The sequence below is a fragment of the Chelonoidis abingdonii genome, chromosome 6 (genome assembly GCF_003597395.2).
Source record: "Chelonoidis abingdonii isolate Lonesome George chromosome 6, CheloAbing_2.0, whole genome shotgun sequence".
Taxonomy (NCBI): domain Eukaryota; kingdom Metazoa; phylum Chordata; order Testudines; family Testudinidae; genus Chelonoidis; species Chelonoidis abingdonii.
Genome location: NC_133774.1, coordinates 101,517,231 through 101,541,830, shown reverse-complemented (window position 1 = coordinate 101,541,830; position 24,600 = coordinate 101,517,231). Strand labels below are relative to the sequence as shown.

At 41.1% G+C, this 24,600-nt stretch overlaps 1 protein-coding gene across 2 annotated transcripts in view; it reads right to left on the bottom strand.

Annotated features, from left to right (window-relative positions):
- Positions 1–24,600, bottom strand: part of PCSK5 (proprotein convertase subtilisin/kexin type 5) — a 297,459-nt gene that overhangs the window by 99,950 nt on the left and 172,909 nt on the right. For both annotated transcript variants that reach the window (XM_032774960.2, XM_032774962.2), the window contains exons 11-12: positions 10,318–10,435; positions 9,450–9,638 (exon numbers count right to left, since the gene is read on the bottom strand). In XM_032774960.2, coding sequence (XP_032630851.1) covers positions 9,450–9,638; positions 10,318–10,435 — 307 coding nt within the window. The remainder of the gene's footprint in view (positions 1–9,449; positions 9,639–10,317; positions 10,436–24,600) is intronic.

The following is a 24,600-nucleotide window of genomic DNA, read 5'->3' as shown; positions in this document are numbered from 1 at the left end:
GAAATGTGAGCATGCCATCTTCGGCTACTGGGATGGTACATGTTACACATAAACAGGGTATATAGATTAACCGACATTGAAGGAAAAGGCCGACTACTAGCCAAACCCTCATCTGATATAGGAACTTGCCTCCACAGATTTTCTAGAAGGTACCCCAGCAATGCAATGGTCATCTTCGATCTGGACGACGTGCGAGGACTTGAGGTTTCCAGCCTGCTGCCAGGTATTATTTGTGCTAAAGGTTGTTGTTTAAAAAAAAACACACTTTTCTATCTTAATTTGCCTGAAAATCTTTTCAGACCCCCTAGGTGGCAGGTCCATCGAATGAACACAGGCAGCTTATAATATAGACATGTTTCAGGCACAGGAAAGCTGGTAGGGGAGACAGGCACAGGCAGTACAATCAAGTAGGTCAAATTCATCCCTGTGGAATCTCCGATGAAGTCAATGCTATTATACCAGGAACTGAACTTGGCCCAGTGGATCAAGGCTACATTCATCTTAAGCAGATGAGTACAAGTCTGTGTGGAGGGGGCAAAATCTTCAGAACTATCCCATGATATCACAAAAGTTTAATTCTCAGAGAGAGCCTGTTAGTCTGGATCTGTAAAAGCAGCAGAGAAATCCTGTGGCACCTTATATGACTAAAAACAGAGCCGTTTTGGAGCGTGAGCTTTCGTGGGTGAATACCACTTCGTCAGACGCAGTAGTGGAGAATTTCCAGGGGCAGGTATATATATGTACTAGCAAGCAAGTCTAGAGATAACGAGGTTAGTTCAATCAGGGAGGATGAGGCCTGTTCTAGCAGTTAGAGGTGTGAAACCAAGGGAGGAGAAACTGGTTCTGTAAATTGGCAAGCCATTCACAGTCTTTGTTTAGTCCAGAGCCTGAATGGTGTCAAATTTTGCAGATGAACTGAGCTCATCTCAGCAGTTTCTTCTTTTTGAAGTCTGGTCCTGAAGTTTTTTTTTTGCTGCAGGATGGCCACCTTAAGGTTTCTGCTATAGTGTGCCAGGGAGGTTGAAGTGCTCTCCTACAGGTTTTTGTATATTGCCATTCCTGAATATCTGATTTGTGTTCCATTTATCCTTTTCCGTAGTGACTGTCCAGTTTGGTCCGATGTGTACATAGCAGAGGGGCATTGCTGGCATATGATGGCGTATATTACATTGGTGGACGTGCAGATGTGAATGAACCAGTGATGGTATGGCTGATCTGGTTAGGTCCTGTGATGGTTCGCTGGTGTAGATATGTGGGCAGAGTTGGCATCGAGGTTTGTTGCATGGATTGGTTCCTGAGGCTAGAGATTACTATGGTACGGTGTGCAGTTGCTGGTGAGAATACGTTTCAGGTTGGCAGGTTGTCTGTGGGCAAGGATTGGCCTGCCACCCAAGACCTGTGAAGTGTGGATCATTGTCCAGGATGGGTTGTAGATCCCTGATGATGCGTTGGAGGGGTTTTAGCTGGGGGCTGTATGTGATGGCCAGTGGAGTCCTGTTGGTTTCTTTCTTGGGTTTGTCTTGCAGTAGGAGCTTCTGGGTACACGTCTGGCTCTGTTGATCTGTTTCCTAATTTCCTCGTGCGGGTATTGTAGTTTTTGAGAATGCTTGGTGGAGATTTTTGTAGGTGTTGGTCTCTGTCTGAGGGGTTAGAGCAGATGCGGTTGTACCTGTCAGTGCTTGGCTGTAGACAATGGATCGTGTGATGTGCCCGGATGGAAGCTGGAGGCATGAAGGTAGGCCCATAGCGGTCGGTAGGTTTTCGATATAGGGTGGTGTTAATGTGACCATCACTTATTTGCACCGTGGTGTCTAGAAGTGGACCTCCCGTGTAGATTGGTCCAGGCTGAGGTTGATGGTGGGGTGGAAGTTGTTGAAATCGTGGTGGAATTTTCTAGAGTCTCCTTCCCATGGGTCCAGATGATGAAGATGTCATCAAATGTAGCGTAGGTAGAGAAGGGGCGTGAGTGGACGAAGCTGAGGAAGCGTTGTTCCAGGTCAGCCATAAAAATATTGGCATTATTGTGGGGCCATGCGGGTGCCCATAGCAGTGCCACTGATCTGGAGATATATATTGTCATCAAATTTCTGTGTGTGGGATGTTTGTGTAGAGAGCCTCTACATCCATGGTGGCTAGGATGGTGTTTTCTGGGAGGTGACCAATACGTTGTAGTTTCCTCAGGAAATCAGTGGTGTCACAGAGATAGCTGGGAGTGCTGGTGGCATAGGGTCTGAGTAGAGAGTCCACATATCCAGACAGTCCTTCAGTGAGTGTTTCCAGTGTTGCAATACCACCATTATCAATGCCTTAGAAATAACATTGACAGGTACATGTGCCATACAAAACCTTCTTCTTTGTTGACCTTTACAGAGACAGATTCTGTCCATCTAGACAGTTAGTTTGATTTTCTGCTTGGAGGAGGCTCTCTTTACTCTTCTATCCTGTTTTTGTGCAGTGGTTCTTCCATGAAAGCTTCAAGATGAAAATTTTTAAAGCAGTCCAAATAAATATATCCAAATAAAATAAGTTGGTATAAACCCTTGGGTTTTACTACAGCTCACTTTAGGATCCAGCCTTTCATGTGTTGCAGCTGACTCATTACCGGTGGGAGATAAAGACATTCCAGTGTTCACAGCTCACCTCTTGTGATGATTGGTATGTGGAAAAGGTGCAGAATTTAATGCAATCATCCTATTTGTAGCCCTTGCTCCTTAAAAGGCAGTCATTTTCTGAGCTTGCAAGTGAAACAGAAATGATGCAAAAGATATATATATATATAGATATATAGATATAGATATATATAAAGCATGAAAATGTGAGGCTGCTTCTCATCCTGCACTGTTATCTGAATGCTACCCTCAAAACAAAGATTGAAAGGCCTTTTATGTTCAGCCCTTTTCCAGAAACAAATTATTCATGAAAGAGCAAATATTATCATACACAGACACACCAAAAATCCCTTTCTCTGGCAGGCTTCTGAAATATATTAGCTTGCCAGTCAGATTCAGTTAACATCAGTTCACAGCTCTAGGATTCTAATAACAAATCATATGTGTATTTTGGGGAAGCCAGGACTGGCAAATGAACTACAGCCCCTAACAATCCTTTCCTTACAGTAGAGTTCAAAGTGGATGGATACAGTGTTTTCAGATTATGGGAAGGCTTGTTTATTTTCTTTTAATCGGCAAAGAATAAACCGTACAATTTAAGGACAGTGCATATTAGTGATTCGAATGTGTATTTTTAAATGTCATTTTGTCATACAGGAAAGAGTTGTTTTTGTTATTATTTAACAGCTTTAGTTAGGACAAAGAGAAGCAATGCTTGTTTTTCCCTAAGATAGTAATAGGTGTGCCAGAATAAATCCATGCAAGTTCACAGGTAATACAAGGATGCATCAGCAGCAGATCATTTGGGGGGGTTTCTAGAGACAGATGCTGCCATACATTGCTGCTACCTGACTGAGACACTTTTCTCAGACTTACAAGACCTTTACATGCACACAGACATGATTAATAGCAGCAATACCAGCTGTTTTACTGAACCCAGAAAAAATCTCATCGCTTCACCATTACTCATCTGGTTTTAATTTGAAACAGTTTACTGGTGAAATATCTTAGAAGTGCAGATGTACATTTTACGTGTGCCACTCTTATCCACCAGATCTAGAAGAAGAGCCACTGCATAGTTTCTGTTGCATTAATGAGTAGATTCCCCAGAAAATATCTGTTGTTTTTTTCCCCCTGAATATTTTGTTCTTAATGTTGGCATCCCCCAACTTGATGTCAGGAAAAAAACTTGTTAGTCAGAGGCGCTATGGATTCCTCCTTAGGCATTTGGTGGATTACACTGTCACTGGCTTCAGCTTCTTGTGCATTCTTCAAAAACTGCATTACAGGGAACATCTGCTTTGCTGTTTGGAAAGTGCTAAACATGATTAAATTGGATGTACTGCAAAAGAGGAAAATACAGGCTCAGAGAGTGCAGGCTGGGGTGAGGCTGATGCTCAGCTAGTCATAATAACTACATTTGGACCAAAGCAGAACAGAATCCCCTTTTCAAAACAATTGCCCAGTGGATTTGGCAACTCACACAGAATAGTTTTGAGAGACCAAGGCTTGTCGCAATACACACTCAAATCGAGGGGCCACTGAGGACCATCTAAATGGAAAGAACACAGAGAGGAGCTAGTATGCCATGGGCTCACTTATCTCCCACAAAAGTCACTGCTTCGTTTACATTGCATCCTTAACATTTAAAACAGCTGCTGCCTGTTAGAACTACGTAGCTGAATGCCTTTTAACCATGTGGTGGCAAAATTCCAGACCCTTATCTTCATCTGCTTACATCTCAATGACATTCATAGTACCACTTCCCAACAACCAGAGGATGTGCTTTCCATTGCTATCTTTTCCTCTAATGAAATCTTTGACGTCAGTAAATTTTGTTAATAAAATCCTCTGCCAAAAACTCTCCTTTCTGACTAAATATGAGATCCTGTAATCTGGTGTCAGGGCCAGCTCCAGGTCCCAGCGCACCAAGCACGTGCTTGGGGCGGCATGCCGCGGGGGGTACTCTGCCGGTTGCCGGGAGGGCGGCAGGCGGCTCCGGTGGACCTCCCGCAGGCGTCCTTGTGGAGGGTCCGCTGGTCCTGCGGCCCCGGTGGAGCATCCACAGGCACACCTGCGGGAGGTCCATCGGAGCCGCGGGACCCACGAGCGGCAGAGCATCCCCCGTGGCGTGCCGCCATGCTTGGGGTGGCGAAATGGCTAGAACTAGGCCTGTCTGATGTCACTTGCAATATCCCTTAATAAAAATTGTCGGTGATTAGAAATGGAAGAGGAATCCCTTTCTTTATATAGGACTATTTAGATTTCTGGACTGTCCCATCTGTCATAAACATATTAAAATCTATTCTGGAAATACTTCATAAAGTGTTACATTTTCGAGGTAAATTAAAAAGAAGTGGAGAGGACAACCCCACTTTTGATGTTGAGCCACAGCACCCAGAACCCCTATCCACTAACAACTAGTGCAGGGATAAGCAACCTATGGCACGTGTGCTGAAGGCAGCACGTAAGCTGATTTTCAGTGGCGCTCACACTGCCTGGGTCCTGGCCACCGGTCTGGGGGCCTCTGCATTTTAATTTAATTTTAAATGAAGCATCTTAAACATTTTTAAAACCTTTTTTACTTTACATACAACAATAGTTTAGTTATATATTATAGACTTATAGAAAGAGACCTTCTGAAAACGTTGAAATGTATTACTGGCACGTGGAACCTTAAATCAGAGTGAATAAATGAAGACTCGACACACCACTTCTGAAAGGTTGCTGACCCCTGAACTAGAGTGACCCTACAGTACTGCCATCAAATACATGAGAAACAAAAGAATACAATCACCCAGCCCATGAGGATGAACCAGCATCTGGAATAATTATCTCCCATCCCCAGGCTGCTATTTTGCACTGCCTCCTTTAGCTTTGCCCCTGCCCTTCTCTCTTGCTAAATGGACATTGTGCCATTCCTTCTTCTCCATACAGTTGCCTCCCACCCTCAATTTCTTCAAAGTCCTGCACTTGCTGCTTTGCTGTGTCTGTCAGCACTGGCCTTGCTGCCCCCTCTCCACACCTCCCCCCCCAAAAAAAGACTTTGTGTGCTTCTCTTGCTGTAACTGACAGTAGAAAAAGTCTTGTGCAATGCATTAGAATTGTTTCCAGCAGGCAGACAACAGATGGAAAATAAATAAGTTCAGGAGCACTGGGAATGTTAGTAATGCTAGAGACAGAAAAATAGCATCAGAAATAAATACATTTAAAATAGTGGGGGAAAGATTTTCTTTTGATCTTTCCACCGGACACTGGAGGGCCAAATTCAGTTCTTTGTGAGGAAGCAAGTGGCACCATCCTCCCTGTTATTCCAAACCCAGTCTTCGGAGATGCCCAAAGATGAGCCTGTAAGAAGGATGAAGTTCAATATATCCTACCTCTATAAAAATGCAGGCCTTTTAGATCAGTCCTGAGATTACTGCTGGATTAGTACAGGAAACCTTTGTGTTCCTAGCAGTACTAGTCTACCTGTAGCAATCTATCACCTTTTAACACTCAATACTTCATTTAATTTTTGTTTCAAATTAATTTTAGTTGAAGCTGGATTCGTCCTGAAAAGTGGAACAGGTGGGAATGGGGTCAAATTTATGATCTATCTGAATGCCCCAGTAAATGGTGTTTTCAATAAATTAGGAAGAAAGAAGGGAGCTGAATTAAACTTTAAAAACAGCAGAGAATCCTGTGGCACCTTATAAACTAACAGACGTTTTGGAGCGTGAGCTTTCGTGGGTGAATACCCACTTCATCAGACGCAGGTAGTGGAAATTTCCAGGGGTAGGTATATATATGCTAGCAAGCAAGCTAGAGATAACGAGGTTAGTTCAGTCAGGGAGGGTGAGGCCCTGTTCTAGCAGTGAGTTGAAAACAAGGGAGGAGAAACTGGTTCTGTAATTGGCAAGCATTCACAGCCTTTGTTTAGTCCAAGCTGGATGGTGTAAATTTGCAGATGAAAATGAACTCAGCAGTTTCTCTTTGAAGTCTGGTCCTGAAGTTTTTTTTGCTGCAGGATGGCCACTTAAGGTCTGCTATAGGTGCCACAGGATTCTCTGCTGCTTTTACAGATCCAGACTAACACGGTACCCCTCTGATACTTGACACCATGCAAGGCACTGCATTTAGCCCTAGGAGTGGAAATCATTCAACCTCATGAAGAAACTGCACAAAACAGACAAATAGTCATCTTCCTTTCCAAATGCAACGATGGACATCATACCAAATGGACTAAAGTAAAAATCCACCTGCTATCATACATACTACCACAGACACATGAGAGATTATTGCCAACACTATCAAAGAAACTGAGCGAAACCTGATCAGCATCCTATACGCAAACAGGAAACATTCAAAAAAAAGCTCTCCAACCTGGAGACTATTCATTAATAACCAACTTCCATAAAAAACGGATGCTTCACTAAAATAAGACAGGAAGATTACAGCACTCACTTCACCTCTACAAGGAAAGGACTGTAAGCTGTCCAAACTCCTACCTGCCACATCGGGACACACTGTTTAAGTACCCTACCCACCCAGCAATATCGTCATCTATCCAACTACACACTCAGCACCCGAAAAAGTCTGCCTGTCTCGAGATCCTCTTTTGCCTGCCACCCCTACCACATGATACAGTGACATGTGGCAATCTGGAAGCCTACGTTTGCCGTCTACGACTCAAGATACTTCCAGGACAACACTGAACAGTGCACTGTACAAGGTTACCCTCCCACCACAGCACAAGAAGAAAGAACTCCTATGGACTCCTCCTGAGGGTCGAAAGACAGTCTGGACCATACATTGATTTCACCGACGTGCCAGGACAGAATCTTCGTGAAAAACACACCGCTGCTCAATAACCTAAGTCGTGCAGAACGCAATGCTCACGCCTCACGAAACACCTGACTCTCATCAAAGAGGTTGCAAAAGGAGGTGCTGTTGTCATCATGAACAGGTCTGACTTACCAAAGAGAGCCGCCCAGCAACTCTCCCATACCGAATCTACCAGCATAATCACACATCATTCCCCTGAGGAATTACACTAAGACTGCACCATCTACTCAAGGGACACTCCACTACACTAACACCGAGAACAAATCAGCTACCTTAGAGCCACGAACCAGGGATTTTCTTCTACTACCCAGATCACAACCCGGAATCCTGAGCCCCATCCTCTCGGCATTGGCACTCTCACTGCAAGGACTGTCTGACTATGTGGACCTCTCTACCTCGACCTATAGCACAGCATCCCAGCTATTCATCGTACACCACTGATTCCTGAGGAATACAATGCATGGTCACCTTCCCAGAAACACCATCCTATAGCACATGGGATATAGAGGCTCTCTACACTAACATCCCACACACAGATGGAATACTAGCTGTCAGGAACAGTATCCCTGATGATGCCACAGCACAACTGGCTGCTGAGCTCTGTGCCTTTATCCTCACACGCAACTATTTCAAGTTTGATGACAATATATACCTCCTTCACAAAGCACAGGTGTGATGTGCTAGTTTTGGTTGTTGTTGCTAAGGCAACATGCTGCACTAAATTCAGCCTTTGTGCAATAGCTGCATTCAACCCTATGTAGAACTACAGCAGACTAATGTGGTGAGTCACCAGGCAAAAGTGTTGATTATCCTTGTATGAGAAGAAAGGGCACATTTTTCTGGCCAGCTGGAGGCACAAGGAAGCATTCCTTGCCACTGTGGCTATTTGCATGGCTGGGACTAGCAAGGAGTTTGAGGAGGCTCCTGAGGTGCTACTCCATTTTGAAAATCTGTGATCTGATGAGATTCCCTGGACCATTGATTGGTAGTTAAAGTTTTGGTGAGGATAAGGTACTGGCAGGGTCTCTAAAGAGTGTCTCCTTCCTACTGACATTATTCATGAGCTGGGTTTAAGACAACTGCTCTTCTTCCATCTGTTGATGGATGCTGAGGGTAAGTGATAGTGATACACATCACTTCTAGGCATTGGGGCATCCTGGTGATGGAGGAGCTGCCTCAGAGAATGAGACACTCTGTCGGATCTGGATAAGGCGTCTCCCAGTTTCTCTAAGCAGTCTCATGTAGAGCTGAAAGAGGAAGGGAGAGAGACTGAGCCTTGTGGATCGCTGCATGGTAAAGGCCTAGTAACAAACATCAGGTATCCATCACAACTCTATGGAAACAGTGAGATAGGAACGTGGGTCCACTTGAGAGATGCCCATTAAAAAATCTCATATGAGTGTCAACAATTTTTTATGATCAACAGTGCCATGCCCACTCATAACAATAACCATGTTTTCTTTCTTATTCTGTCAAGAGCCTTTTGTGGGTGGAGGAGACCACTTCTATATACTCTGGCAGAAGGAAAAATGGAAGGGGAATTGATGAGAAAAACAGTTACAGAGGAATTAGGCCATTTTGTCCTATGTTTATTATTTGGGAGGAAGTGTTAAGGAAGGAGGGATGAACAATTATGTATTAATTGTCTATAGAAGACTTTCCCCCATTCAGCTACACTCCTATAACACTCAGACGATCAACATTTCCTTTGCTTCTGTGCTGAGCTCACAGCTTTGAGGGGTTCTGTCAAAAAACTCTGCTTCCTGCTGTAAAGATAACACTCTATAACAGCTTTGCTCTAGTCTAGTCCTATACTGATGCAGTAATGACTACAGTCCTCACATTTAATTACTGCTTCATTTCCCCCATCCCTCCAACTCCCCTCGCCAAAGTAATTAGGTGCCTATAACTGTTAACACACTGACAACAATTTGATTCCTCTCTGTGTAAGCTACAATCTCACCCCAGCTCTGAGCTCTGACTGGAGTGCAAAGTTGCATAGGGTTACTGTACCTGTTAGCCAAGAGCTGCGACTTTGTTCCAGAAGGAGAGGTTAGGAAAATTGCCAAGTCTCCACGCCGAGGATGGGTGATAGTGATGCGCACAACCACATGCTCCAAGTAGATCACATGGTGGTTGGAATTATCTGAACAGCCAGTGGCTTTGTATACTGAGTGGACCTGGCTGTCGGGCCGTATTGTTCTATGACATAAACATATACCAACAATAAAGTTGTTTCAGGCTTGCTCTCTGGAGAATCGAACCAAATCATCCTTGTATGACATTTATTGGTCAGTGTCAGACTACTATTTTTTAGTTTAAAAAATAAAACTTTAGCATTATCTTAGTTACCTACCAGGCATCTCAGTTAGCATAATCTTAGTGACCAGCTGAGATTTGCTGATGGCATCAGAGAATGTCACAGGATTAGTTTGTTAATTCACAGAAATGCCTGGCTCCATAGTTGTTGCTTAAATAATTTTGGCTACTATGTATTAGATAGTGAATATCATTAACAAGCAGTAGATCAGATCCTCATCTGGTATAAACTGGCATAGCTTCCCGGAAGTGTGCCAATTTTCAGCAGCTGAGGATCTAGCCCATGAAATACATCTATCATTTTTGAAGTAGGCCTGAAGACTGATATTTTCTGTGTAGCCATAGAATAGGCTGGGCACATACAGTGAGAAAACAAACTTCCCCCAGGCTGCGGGGCTTGACTAGATGAGCTCTCGATGTCCTTTCCAGCCCTACAGTTCTATGATGTATCAAGGGCAGGATAACTTTCATATGGGCAAGTCAAAGAGAGCACAAGGAAAGGTATATTGTATCAATTCCTCTACATGTAAATATAGGAACCAGTGATTATAATGTGTATTACTTGGCTTGGTGATCCGTGCTTTCCACACACATGTGCTGTTGAGGGACTGTTGTCCATTTTTCTGCTTCCAGCACCATAGCTTCAGCATCCATCAGTCCAAATCCATATAAGTGGCTCACTGTCAGATGTAAACAGAATGGTTACAATCACAACATAGCACATTGCTGTTTGGCTAACAGAATGGCATCATTAGTCATTGCAGTCATCAGCTAAAGGCTATTGCTTCATTTCCTCTGCTTCATTCCTTTTGCTCAGGAGCCAAGAGCTATTCTGGCAATAAGGGCTATACCTAATTTGCACAAAATAGAACATATTGCAGCTGTTCAGATCTTCATTGCAGACATGGCCAATGGAGACTACAGATCCCAGCATGCATTGCTTCATCAAGAACTGGGTACCCCAGACACTATAAAACTCCATGGAGTGCAACTGCCTTTGGTCACCTGCTTTAATTCAACCCAGTCCTTTACCATGAACCTGCAAACAAATGTTAGAAGGTGAAAGGAGCCAGAAATGTGATATCTCTGATTATTCAAATACCTCACAACCGCAACTACACACACATTCTGAAGGTGGCTGACTCACTGGGCTTTTGCAATTTACACAGGGCCAGACTGTGGCATTTAGATGCTGGTACAATCCCTTCCTTGTTTCCTTGTGCACAGGGGGAGTGTGGATGTTGTCTCATTCTCTCTCAGATGGTGCAGTATGTTCCTCCTGTGCAGCCGGCCAACTCTTCCCTCCATTGTTGGGGTAGTTTGTGCAAGGAGGGAGAAATCCCTATACTTCTCCAACCCCAGGGGCTAAAGTCATCCCTGGCCCTTGAGCAGGGTGCAAAGCAGAAGAAGGTATAGCTCCTTGCTCCATTTCCTCTGCACACCCGTACAGAACCAGGGACAATGAAGTCAATAGAGCAGTTATGACCGTGGACTCCTCATATCTCTAACACTATCAGTTTTAAAGTGGAAAAACCATCATGCAGCAGACTGTTCACAGTAAACAATTCCCTTTCTGGGAGAAATTCAATTTCCTGTCATACCTAATAATTAAGTTCAACGTCTCAAAAGGCGGCTTAAAAATGCTATCTTTCCTAATTTTAGGTGAATCAGTAATTGAACCCAGATGCATAAAAGATATGGAGGCCATGAAATGTGTGACAGATTTTCTCCCCCACCCTGCAAGCTTTCACTTTTGACATTTTAAAGTCATAGTCCTGTAAATATGAACTTGATCCCGTGGTCTAAGGCATGTCAATTATTTCACATACCTGCTCTTGAAGGGTAGAACGTTACTTTTTTAAAATAAAGAACATAAAATGTTTAGTACTTAAAAGGGCTTAGTAATAAACAGCTTCATGGCTTGTACTGAAAGTTTCACTCACTGACCTGTTAATCATCTGTGAATTTTTTTTTTAGTTCCAGTCAAAACAGGAGCTTGCAAGTGGATGTTGATTAATTAGAAGGGACTGCAAACATCAGTGACCATCTGTTACAGCTGCTACAAATCTATATCTTTGGTAGATTTCTTGGGTAGAGGCAGTGGAAGGAGAAGAGTATGGGAGTGAGTACTTTTAAATCACAACATTGTATTGATAAATCAGGTTAGACTGCTACCACAGGCAGTACTTCAGACAAAACCTCAGAAAAAAACATATATGCTGTTTTAATCTCTAATGTGACAAGACATGGTGTAAGTCTTTCTAGCTACACTTTGCTAGAAGTTTATGAAACCAGCCTCCAATCAATGCCAAACTAGAACTCAAAGGACTGTATCTAACATTCCCCACCCCCTACAAACCCTTGTTAAACAAATGATAGTTCAAAGTATAAAACTGATCTATATTTAAAGATCACAAATTCCAAATATGTCAAATCTAAGGCTGGCTGAAACGGCCAACTGAAGAAGATTCTTTAAAGCAAAATCCTGCAAGTACAATGAACTCTTATTCTTACAATCTCCTTTCCCTTTAGCCCCAAACGCAAGTGCTCATAGAATAGAAACGTGCATTCTAAGAGAGCTAAAACATAGCTCTTCTAAGTGATTGGGCATCTAACATTTTCAGAATAAAACATACCAAAAAAGACTTCACAGTGTATAACAGATTCATGCATTCCAAGGCAAGAAGGGACCATTGTTATGATCTTGTCATTATGATGTTACACTTCCTGTGTAACACAGGCCATAGAACTTCCATACAATTCCTAGAGCAGATCTTTTAGAAAAACATCAAATCTTGACTTAAAGATTGTCAGTGATGGAGAATCCACTACAACCCTTCGTTCACTATTCCAATGGCTAATTACCCTCATTGAAAAAAATTTTTTGCATTATTTCCAGTCTGAATTTATCTAGCTTCAGCTTCCAGCCAGCGGATTGTGTTATACTTTCCTCTGCTAGACCATTATTAAATATTTGCTCCCCATGTAGTTACTTATACACTGTAATCAAGTCGTTCTCTTTGTTAAACTAAACAGATTGAGCTCCTTAAGTCTATGACTAAAAGGCATGTTTTCTAATCCTTTAATCATACTAGTGGCTCTTCTCTGAGCCCTCTTTAATCTATCAATATCCTTCTTGAATAGTGGGCACGAGAACTGGACACAGGTTCTATTAGTGCCAAATACAGGTAAAATAACCTCTTTACTCCTACTTGAGACTCCCCTGTTTATGCATCCAAGGATTGCATTAGACCTTTGGGCTGTCGCACTGGGAGCACATGTTCAGCTGATTATCCACCATCACCCTCAAATGTTTTTCAGAGTCACTGGTTCCCAGGACAGAGGCCTCCATTGTGGAAGTATGGCCTACAGTCTTTGCTCCAGATATACACATTGACATTTAGGCATATTAAAACGCATATTGTTTGCTTGTGCCCAGTTCATCAAATGATCCAGATCACTCTGTTTAGTGACCTGTCCACTTCATTATTAACCACTTCTCCAAGTTTTGTGTCAGTGATGATATTATGATTTTTTCCAGGTCAACTGATAAAAATGTTAAATAGCAGAGGTCCAAGAACAGATCCCCGTGGGACTCCACTAGAAACACCCACGCTTGACAATGATTCCCCTTTTACAATTACATTTTGAGAACTTATCAGTTAGCCAGCTTTTAATCTATTTAATGCATGCAATGTTAATTTTATATCATTTTAGTTTTTTAATCAAAATGTTGTGTGGTACCAAGTCAAATGCCTTAGAGAAATCTAAGTATATTATATCAACACTATTACCGTTATCAACCAAATTTATAATCTCATCAAAAACAGATATCAGGACAGTGTGACAGGATCTATTTTCCATAAACCTATGTTGATTGGCATTCATTATATTACCGTCCTTTAATACTTTATTGACTGAGTCCAGTTTCAGCTGCTCCGTTATCTTGCTCTGTTTTGATGTTAGACTGATAGGCCTATAATTACCCAGGTCATCTCATTTACCCTTTTTAAATATTGACACAACATTAGCTTTCTTCCAGTCTTCTGAAATTTCCCCCAATCCTTCAAGACTTATTGAAATCAACATTAATGGTCCAGCATTTAAAAGACCTCAGCCAGGTCTTTTAAAATGCTTAGATACACGTTATACCTGCTGATTTAAAAATATCAGACTTAAGTAGATGCCAGATAACATACTCCTGAGATACTAATGGAATGGAAAGAGTATTATCAGCATCATATAATGGGACTACATCATCAGTTTTTCCCCCGATATAGAACAGAAACATTTAATAATAATTCTACCATTTCCATCTAGTAATGGACCAACATTATTGTCAGGATTCCTTTGTTCCTCATATACTGCATTCTTATTGTCCTTTAAATCTACTGACTATAGATTCCTCTTTGTGTCCCTTTGCTTCCCTTATACATTTTCTACAATTCTGAGTTTCCTAATTATATTCACTACTATACTTTCCCTTTCTTCCATTTGTTATACATTTTTTTTTTATAGCTGCCTTCACTTCCCCTCTAAACCAGATCAGTGTTTTAAACAATTCAGCCTTCTTCCTCAATTGTGGCATTCTGGGCATCTAGTGAAATATTCTTAAACAATTCCTAATTATAATTCACATTTTTCTGATTAAATTTTTCCTCACAGCTGATTTTGGCTCATAATTGTTTTCAGCTTTGTGAAACTGGACCTTTTAAAGCACCAAGTATATATATTACTGATTTAGACTTTATTCTGTTGCATATTATAAATGTGATCAAGTCATGATACTTGTACCAAAGCGACCATTAATTTTTATTTTTGTAATCAGTTCCTATTTATCTGTGAAGATGAGGTCTAACACAGAATTTCCTCATGTTGGTTGCACACTTCTTGAGCGAGAAAATTGTCATCTGTGATGAAAATCCAAGGATATTTCAGTATTGGCAGTCCAAGACCTGAAAGCCCTTCCCCCCAACTTTTGAATTCTTTGTACTGAAAAATACTGCAAATGTCTACTGCAAAAAGAAATGGTCAAAGAAGAAGGTTCACCAATACTATATGAGGGCAAATAAAGCAGGGGCTGAGAAATTCCTCATTTCATAAATGTGATCACTCGAGTCAATGAAGTTAAGTGAAAAAGCTCTTGGGTGTAGATGTCTTCTGGGGAAAAGAGGGACTTCTAATTAACATACAGTTATCTACTCATCTGTCTGTTTTTATACTGTGCCCATCACTGTGGTATGCAAGATCTTACTGAGGAAAGTCACGCCGTTCACCCACACTAGGACCAGCTATATGGGTGGAAGTGGCTCCCAACATGCCTATCAATTGTGCAGACATCATTGGTATAGCAACTAATTTCAACAAGAGGGAATGGTATTAGTGCCACCATATTACCCAATAGAGAAATCTTTGGGATAACTCATGGAAATACAGTTTTTTGCTCCCGGGGAAGCAGTTGGCACAGCTCATATGTTGGGAGACAGGGGACAGGGAAGAGCCAAACTTTTGCTCATTCCCTACCCTTGCATTCCCACTCCTGAGCCAGCTGAGTGGGAGGGTGAGTAGCAGGCTTTGGTGATGGCAGAAGTCTGTTCAAGGACACCCCTGGTCAGGCAGGCCTCCGGTTGAGCCCAAAGTGGTTTCCTCTACCCTACTTACACACTGAGTTTCCTGAGGAACCAGAGCCTGAATATTCATACTTTAAAAAATAGCTGGTTTGAAATATTTACACAACCCCCCCTACAATCTTTCCTACCTTTAACATCTCTTTTTAAAATGAAGTTGTGCTCATTTTTCATTCATGAGAAGAGATTAACAGTAAGAGTGATGGTACTTATGTTAATTGTCCATCGCCATCATTACAGTTAATGTTTAAACTCTTTTGTATGGAAGAGGAGAAGTAGGACTAAGAGGCTTGGCACCTGTTTACACACACACACACACACACACTTACACTTTAAACGTAAGTACATACTTCCTTGAAAAATATTCTCGTCCAAATCAAGTCAGTGGTGCTACTAAATACCTCCACATGGTAACCTTCCAGACAGCTGATATTTGGCTGTCTGTAGTGCCTACACTTCAAAGTCCTTGATCAAGTGAGTTTGACTGGCAGCTGCAGGGACTGAGACAGGGCCATCATTTTCAGACAATAAAAGATAATTTAGGAAAACATTAGAGTTAACAAAAGTTGCTGATCACTCCCTTCGTAAAGGAAAAGAGGGTTTAATCTCCTTCCCCACTGTCTTCAAATCACACCCCTTCATTTGTACACAAACTGGTGATGCTTATGAACTCTACTTCTACTGTGCCTGACAGTAACCAATTCTAGTGCCTCCAAGAATGGTAAAAAATTACTTTGACAGCACATATGGGGCTAGGCGTGCCATTGGGGTAACATATAGAGATGTGATTGCCATTGGTAAAGAATGTGGACTCACTTCTGCCGACACAGGTAGGAAAACACCATTAGCAAGATAATCATGATGTGCTGTGTTTGCTGTCTAGTGAAGGCTCATACAGGTGCAGTGTAAGAGACAGGCACACTACACATTATGTGCTGCACATCATAATCGCCATGAATTATCATTGGGTTCATTTGTGACTTAATGGCTCTGCCTACGTTAGGGATGGTGTGGAGATGGCTTCAGGGGGATTTCTGCCTCATTGACAGAGAAGAAGAATATGGAATGGAAGCAAGCCTGCTGCTGTACCATTTCAGTAGCAGTGTACTCCCCCTCAGTGCCCATTTAACTCTGCTGGCTGGTCAATGCACAGGAAGCCCATGGTCCTGCCTCCTCTCCACTCTCTTTGACACAATAAAGCTGTTGGGTGTGTTCGTCTACACTCTCTGAGAGGAGTGACTGCAACTGTGCTCCACGGGTTGCTCAGGGGTGCAAAGGGCAAAGGTGTTCCTTGAGCCATGTCTCTCCTCATGCACACACACGGAACTTGGCCCACTATTGTTTATGCAGTTTCACAGTTGTGCACAGAGCTTTACATATATATAACAGGAGAGATTTAAGGGAAAACTAGTCTCACAAAGCAAATATTGAATTGTAGCTGATCTCTTTACTCTTCTTCTTATTAAAGAAGAATAACTAACATTTCTAGAGGTTAATGTCCATTTATTTATCCACAGAGCAGCTCCTCCAACCCCTACTATAAAATCAGAGACTATCGAGCAATGATTAACTGTGCAAGTTTATCAGATCTTCCTCAGTTTTTCTAGGAAAGGTACGTAATCCCTTTATTTTGGGCCAACGCTCTCATGTATAGGAAAAGATGTAGGATGTTTAGGAAAAGACTGTTCTTGTTTATACGTAAAGGTGATGTAAACTATCTATTATGTGCTGCCCCCTCTGAAGTGCAGCCTTTAAAGGACAGAATCCATTCCCAAGATTTGGTCATATGCAGAACTATTAGTGGTTGTTATTCATAAATTCAGTCATAATTTAAAATCTCGCACAGTCTGTAGGTGAATTGGGCCACATTGAAAATACAGTACTTACATTCTGTTTAGCTCTATTAGACATTATAAGTTATGCTGCCACATTTTGTCCATTTTAATAAAATGATCTTCAGTTCTTCTGATCACCTCTTCTCACAGACCGTTTAGCCACTATAAAAGCGCCTGATTATTATATCCCTTTTCAGATACTGGATTGACAGAAACAAATGAAACAACTACATGGGAGGCAGAATGTCTTCTCCTCATTTGATATTATCCAGCAATTATCAATATTCCCTCTAATTTTCCAATTCCTGAAAATGGCTTTGGAAGTGTAGAGGTATTGTCTAATGTTCATGGTGGTGCATGCTTAATACTACCAATATTGAATCAATAAAAGACACTGCTGGCAGTATGAGAGTTTAGAAATACATCTGAGGGAACAGTCTCAACTGGCGTAAATTGCCAGTGAAGTGAATTTACACTGGTTGGGGATCTGGCCCCTGATCTCATCTAAAGCCACTGGTATGCATCTAGCCACCTGGAATCTGCAAAATTACTTGCCTGAAATGCCACTATATATGGCATGTTTCTGCACTTTTAGATATTGCTCAGCTAGATTGGGAGAAATAAAATTACAGGATTTCTTTGGATTTGTTTTGTGTTATTCTAGACCCAGACATCTATATCAGTCTCACTGGAAATCAAATGGGGACAGAATCATCTGCACTGAAATGCTTTAAAATACAAGACTGTGCTAAATATTTAACTGAATCTGAATTTGTTTCCACAGCTGTATTGGTTTTGTGCATATTTACCAGACAGAGGTGCAAGTGTAACTAGCACTGTGGTGAAAGTAAACAGGAACGATATTACACCTTGATTAGGAAATTTTGAAGTTCTCCTCTTACACAAGATTGCTCTGTTACACTGTGTTTAGAATCTTGGCGTTTTTTTGGGGTTTTTTTTGTGTTTTTATTGATATGCTTGATGCCAGATATTGGCTGGCAACTCTGTACTTGACAACAGAGATTCCAAAAAATCTGTGTTTAATTGGCAGTTGAAAAGCTTCCCCTTTCCAATTTCTCCTGCCTGCCGTTAGATTGTCCTTCTCATCTACAAGGATATCTGTATTTCACAGGAATTTCGTCAATCATTGTTGTTTTTTTAAAAAATAGGATTTCAACAATATCTTAAACATGAAGGAGATCCTAAGACTCTTGAAATTACCACTCTCCCCTTTTACTCTCCTACAACTATTTTCCATCCCTCTATCTTTCCTGCAAGTTGATCTTAGAATAGATCTTTCTTCCCAAACCTCTACTTTTGGACAGTATTAAGATGGGGATAACTTATTAAATAGATATAGTCTTAATTCACATGCTTTGTAATTAATTTCTGTCATTTGATTATTTTATTGCAAATGTCTAAAGTTTTGGTATGTCAAGTATAAAAGCAGATGTACTTAAAGAAAGTGAGGATGGTAAAGGATTCTACAAGGAAACGTATGTTTTTTAGCAGCACTGGCTTAAACTTTGTCCTATTTTGCCTGTGTATCAATTTCAACCTAAAAGACTTTTTGAGATTTGATTAGAACTGTGTTTTTCAGTCACATCCTAAATCCCAATTCACTTGTGAGTGTGCCAAAAGCTCCAGTAATTTAAATAATGAGATTTGACTTTTGAACTCAAATGTTACTGCACAGCCAACAACCAATGTCATCTGATAACGTTCTTTTTTTTACTCTTTGCGGGATAAAACCCACACTCAAGTTTTCAATTACATAAGTATTTGAAACTCAAGGAGGGCATGGAAAGACATGCAATGGTATTCTTGCATTTTAGTGTTTCTGTTAAACCAAAATATAAATGTTTGCTTATAACCAAGGACAACAGAAAACCACATATTCCCCAAAATACAGATAAGTCTAAGACTCGGCAGGATTAGAAGGAATTTTAGTTTGCTTTCCAACGATCACACAACATAATGGTCTGTTTGTAGGACAGAAAGGTGCACTGTGTACTCTTCCTTTATTATATTACATTATAATGGATTTACTGAAAATTTGGTGGTGGGAGAAGTCAGAGGTTGGGATCGATTGATTGTTGAAGCTTGGTTGAGTGGATGAAGTCAGAGGGTGGATATTCCAGGAATTCTTACTGCTAAATGATGAACTAGCAATTGGCATGAGCCCGTAAGGGTTAACTCTCACACTCTATCGTACAAGGCAGCAGGAAAGGAGGAAGGGCAGACGAGGACACTACTCTGTGTGTGTGAATTGAGAGAGATGCGCATTCCCCTTTGAAGGTATGAAAAGTGGGGTCAGAAGTACACCCTTGTTAATTAGATCTGCCAGCTGAACCGACCACAGGCTTGCCTCCGAAAGCTCCCTCATATATTGTTATATATGAGATATAACTATCTCATAGAACTGAAGGACCCTGAAGTCATGAGTCCAGTCCTTGCCTTCACTATGCAGGACCAAGTACTGATTTTGCCCCAGTTCCTACAGTGGCCCCCTCAAGGATTGCATTGGCACAACACTCAAACCACTGGCTATGCCTCATTTTGTTGTGTGTCCCCCTTGTCTATGGAAGATGGGGTACACGGGGTGCAGATGCAGGGCGAGGAACGCCGACATTAGTCCCTCTTCTTCCCCTCCACACAGCAAGAAGTAGTCTCGGGGAGGCAGCTGTAACGCAGAGGCAGGAGCAGCGGACATGGCAGTGGCGGAATGGACAGCTGCACTGCGAGCCTGCGGAGCTGAAAACTGCACAGAGAAACTATAGGAGATGAAGGAGCTGATGAGAGAAGGGCATAGTGGTCCACCCTGTTCACAACCACCCACAGCTCAGCCACCGGGGCATACAACACATAGACAAAGCCAGTAGGACAAAGCAGGCAGCTGCCAAACGACCTTAGAAGGGAGCATTACACAACTTTAAACAAGCATGTTCCCTAATTGATCAGCAATGTAACAACGAAACAAGGTTAACTGGGGCCACTTTAAGCGAGGAGTTACTGTATATCAACCCAGTGACTGATTATTGTATCAGTACAGCTTGATTTCTTCAGACAATACCAACACTATATTATCCAACACCACACTCAAGACCACCATATAGATTTTACTGGTAGATTGAACTATCTGAAAGTCACTATTGACTATTCTGTGATCTAAAGGAAATAAAATAAAGAGGTCTGTGGCACTCTGGCAGGGCAGCATGTGAAAGTTTATACTTCCACTGTCAGTTCAGTCTGGTGGATAAAAAAATTCCGTTTGCAGTTTTGTCCTGCATCCTTTATGAGGCCTAAATCCATCTTAAAAAACAACAAAGACCATCTTAGCATGCAGAAAATCAACGTGTAGATTGCATTTATAATTATATTCTCACAGTAACTGCCTATTTCAGGAATTTAAAATACACCTACATATTAGCTTATTTACTGGATGAAGACTGGTTGACTAAAAGGACTTGCAATAGGAGACAGAGCTCTTCACTTCTGGGTCACTAATGCAAATCAGGCCCTGGACAGTAATGAAAGTCATTACTCTTCAATGATCATTTGGTAGCTTATGAGAAATAGTTCACTAGTTAAGTCCGCTACCCATGGATGCATTGTCATCCACATCACAGAAAAACACCATTGCATTTATCATATTTGTTGAGAATCTTATCAGAGTGATCAAGAAACCTGCTCTTCCCTGTGTCCTTGTGAAAAGTGTCGTGATAGAATGAGAAAACCTGCCGTACCCCTACTTTTTCTATGATTGCCCCCCACCCTCTGGTATGGGTATCATACTGTATGATAGGATTTTGGCCATAAAGATCGCACTGAGACCATTCATTTCTATCTTTTATAAAATGACTCATTCTATTTGAAGGGAATATATCTAAGGGTTATATGCTGGTGCACTAGCTTTATAAAAGGTTTGTTGAAAGAAAGTTGGCTATAATGCATGTGTGGTAATGTAAGATATAATTTTTAAACTCAGTGATGGTCATTTTACAGTGTATTTCTCCAAAAGAGACAACTCCATTGCAAAACCAACTGTCTGTAAATTTTCTTTAAACAAAACAAGCCATTTGTGACTGGAGCACAAAATGTATTTAAAAAACCCACTCATTTCCCTTTTTAAGGCTCTTCATGCCAAATTTCTCCTTGAATGTGCATCTGAGGTTTCCCCTAGATATTAAAAGCAGATGGATCTAACCATATTTGGATTCAAGAAAAACAAACAAACAAACAACCTTTCACTGAGAATTTATAAGCAAATAACTCAGAACAAATTATGACAGATTAGTTGAGTGAATTAGAAGTGGAAATGCTGAGAGATTTTTAGCTATAGACACACAAATACTATTTCTGTGCTGCTTAGAGGATCAGGTGCATAGTGAAGAACATCTCTCTTGTGTTAGCTTATGTAATTTCTGTATCTTTTTGAAAGTGCTTATGTTCCAGTAAATTATCAACAGTTAAAAGAACACCTGACTGAGCACAGGGACAGTATCAGATTTCAGCAACAGATGGATAAACAAAAAATACATTGTGGTTATGGTATACATGTTTAATAAATAATAATACAAGTATTTATAATTAAATATCCATCTCAATAACCCTGTAAGGTAAGTATTATAATAGGCATAGATCTGTGAACTAAGACAAAGAGAAGTTAAATAATTGGCCAAAGTCTCACAGAGTAATTGGTAATGTAAAAAATAGACCTAAGGGTGACATCCTGGACCCACACAAGTTAATGGCAACGTTCCCATTTACTTCAATGTGACCATGATTTCACCCTAAGAAACCTGAATCCCAGTCCCAAGCTCTGTCCACTAAACAATTTAGTCATCCTGGTGGCAGAATATTTGTGAATATAATTAGTGAAAATATCCAATAAAACACAATGAAAATCAAACTCCATTGGCCCTTAGGGATGCATTTTATTTTAAAAAAAAAGAAAAGAGAGAGAGAACTGAGCTCTACCCACAAAACTCTGCACCTAACATCTGTGCATTGAATTCCCATGGGTGTATGTGTAAAGCTAGGCAGCTAGATTGCAAAATCTCCCAATTTCCAAGGATGGTTGTTATAACAGTGACATCAACATAATTATGTGATTGCACATATCCTTTCGGCTTTTTATTTTTAAGGACTAAAGGCAAAGCGTTCTGTCTTTCCAGCATAACCGTTTCTTACTCAAGTTTAATTCAGTAACTCTAGTCTTACTGGGAACAGTTATTACTGCAAACCGGAAAGGTATCATTTTTGTTTTTCATGCAGAGCCTGAGTCTGTTGACCTGTAGGGCACGCATGCTACAAGGCTAATTTTTCTCCCCCTAGGCTTTGAGAAAGGGTTGGATTAAGGTGTGTTTAAAGGGAAAAGTCAAATGTTATTGTATCTGTGGGCTGGCTGGTGTTGGTGCTGTCAGTTCAGTCTGTAATTTTTATAATGTACATTTCTTGAAAAGTGTTTGTTCATAGCCTGGATTATGCAATGGATACCAAGCCTGGAAGCTCTCTGGGGCAAGGACTGTCTTCTTTATTGCTTGTTTGTAAGGTGCCAGCCACAATCCATCTCATCCTTGAATACGGTTTGTAGGTGCTACTGTAATATAAATGTCTATGGCCTGATTTATCACTGTGTTACTCCAGTTTTAGGGTAGATTAAGTCCACTGAAAACCATGGAGTCACACCACTGTCAAACTGAACCAACGTAGTGGTAAATCAGGCCCACAATATATGAATACTATAAATGCAGAAAAGCAAATTAGGGTGTATTACAATATGTTATGGTCAGTCTACGTTTTTTTTTTTATGTATCTAGTCACTGAGCTTTAAGAGGTGTGTCCGGTCAGACCTTCCCAGTTTGATTTTACAACCAATCCCTTGGTTCCCAGGGCCAGCAGGGAACAGAGCACTGCAGACACAGCAGCCTCAGCTAGAATTACAGTTGTCATAATGAGGAGCTTTTGATGTGTTTAAAGTTGAGAGGAGAAATGAGGATTTTTTGGGCTCTATCCAGGCATCCTTCTTCCTTTCTCTGAAACTCCTCATCTCTGGAACTACCTGACCATGTTGCTGTTGTTCCTGCTCTCAGATATCTCTTTTAATTTAAAAAGCAAAATTAGGAGGTATATGAATTTCTATTACGCAAAAATAAAAATCCCTGAGAAGAATCCTACAAGCTTTCAGGTTGCAGAATCCTATGTCCCAAAAAGATTTGGTGATTCTTGCAAAGGCAGATAAAGTTCAGAAACCAGGCAATTTGTTTAACCTAGTTTTAAATATGGAGCATCGTATAGCTCCCAAAGTAATTTTAACATTACTGATAATTGCCATCTGAGCATTTGCTGATGGAACAGAGGAAATGATCTAGGAAACAAGAGCCACCTAGAATGGGATGCAACGTCTGCCAAATAAAAAACTCTATAATTTCTAGGTCCCCCAATCATCTAAAACCCTGTATTGAAAAATTAAAGATTTATGGCCCTATTTCCGCTACCATATCCATTCTATCTCCCCCACCCCTCAGTTTCCACAGTAATAACTTTAATGATACTTTATACAAATGAAATAATAAAGGTGCTGGCATCAATCCTATGATTTCTGTGATATTTAAACATGATTGACAATTCTAAATGGTCGCCACTATCACTGGGCACTCCTCCTCCTCCCCCTGGCCCATGCTGCTCGCATATAGTATGTATTCTGCCAATGTGGTTCCTTACTGGGAGAAGTAGGGGACTGCATTTCTGACAGAATCCCAGTTAATTTTAGGGACTTCTTCCATCCGCTTCCTTAGTGCTATGGTGAGTGCTGCCCTCACGTGTTCAGAACAACACCAAACGCCCATGATGTAAGCAAAGGGCAGCAAAATGAGAATTAAAATGAAATTAATCAGGTACGGCCATAAATTAATAATAGCATCTAGATGTTCAACTGTGATCAAGGAAATAGCTTGGGGATATCTCTCAAACTTTAAATCCATATGGACTGGAAAGCTGAGGGCCTGCTAAACTAACTCCTGGGGTCATATTGACTTGACAGTTTTCAATGACATTTCATTAATGAAGATGTTTTTTTCATTCCCCTCCCCTGCCCTTAATATGCTAATTAAAGGTGATTGCTGAAGGGTCTGGCTTTTGTTGGAAAGTGCATGGTGTAATAATCTTTCCTGCTTCTTGATAAATATAATGCATGAAGTATTAGAATGCCATAGCAGAGTGGCAGATGCTAGGGCCCTGATGAAGGATGCTAGAATCTTCTATTGAGTTACCCTACATTCAATGGTCTAGACTCGGTGTGCTACTGCACCTTTTTTACGCTGTTGGTTTAAGTGGTGCAGAGCTATGGGAATGGTTCTATATTACTACACTGACCTGCAG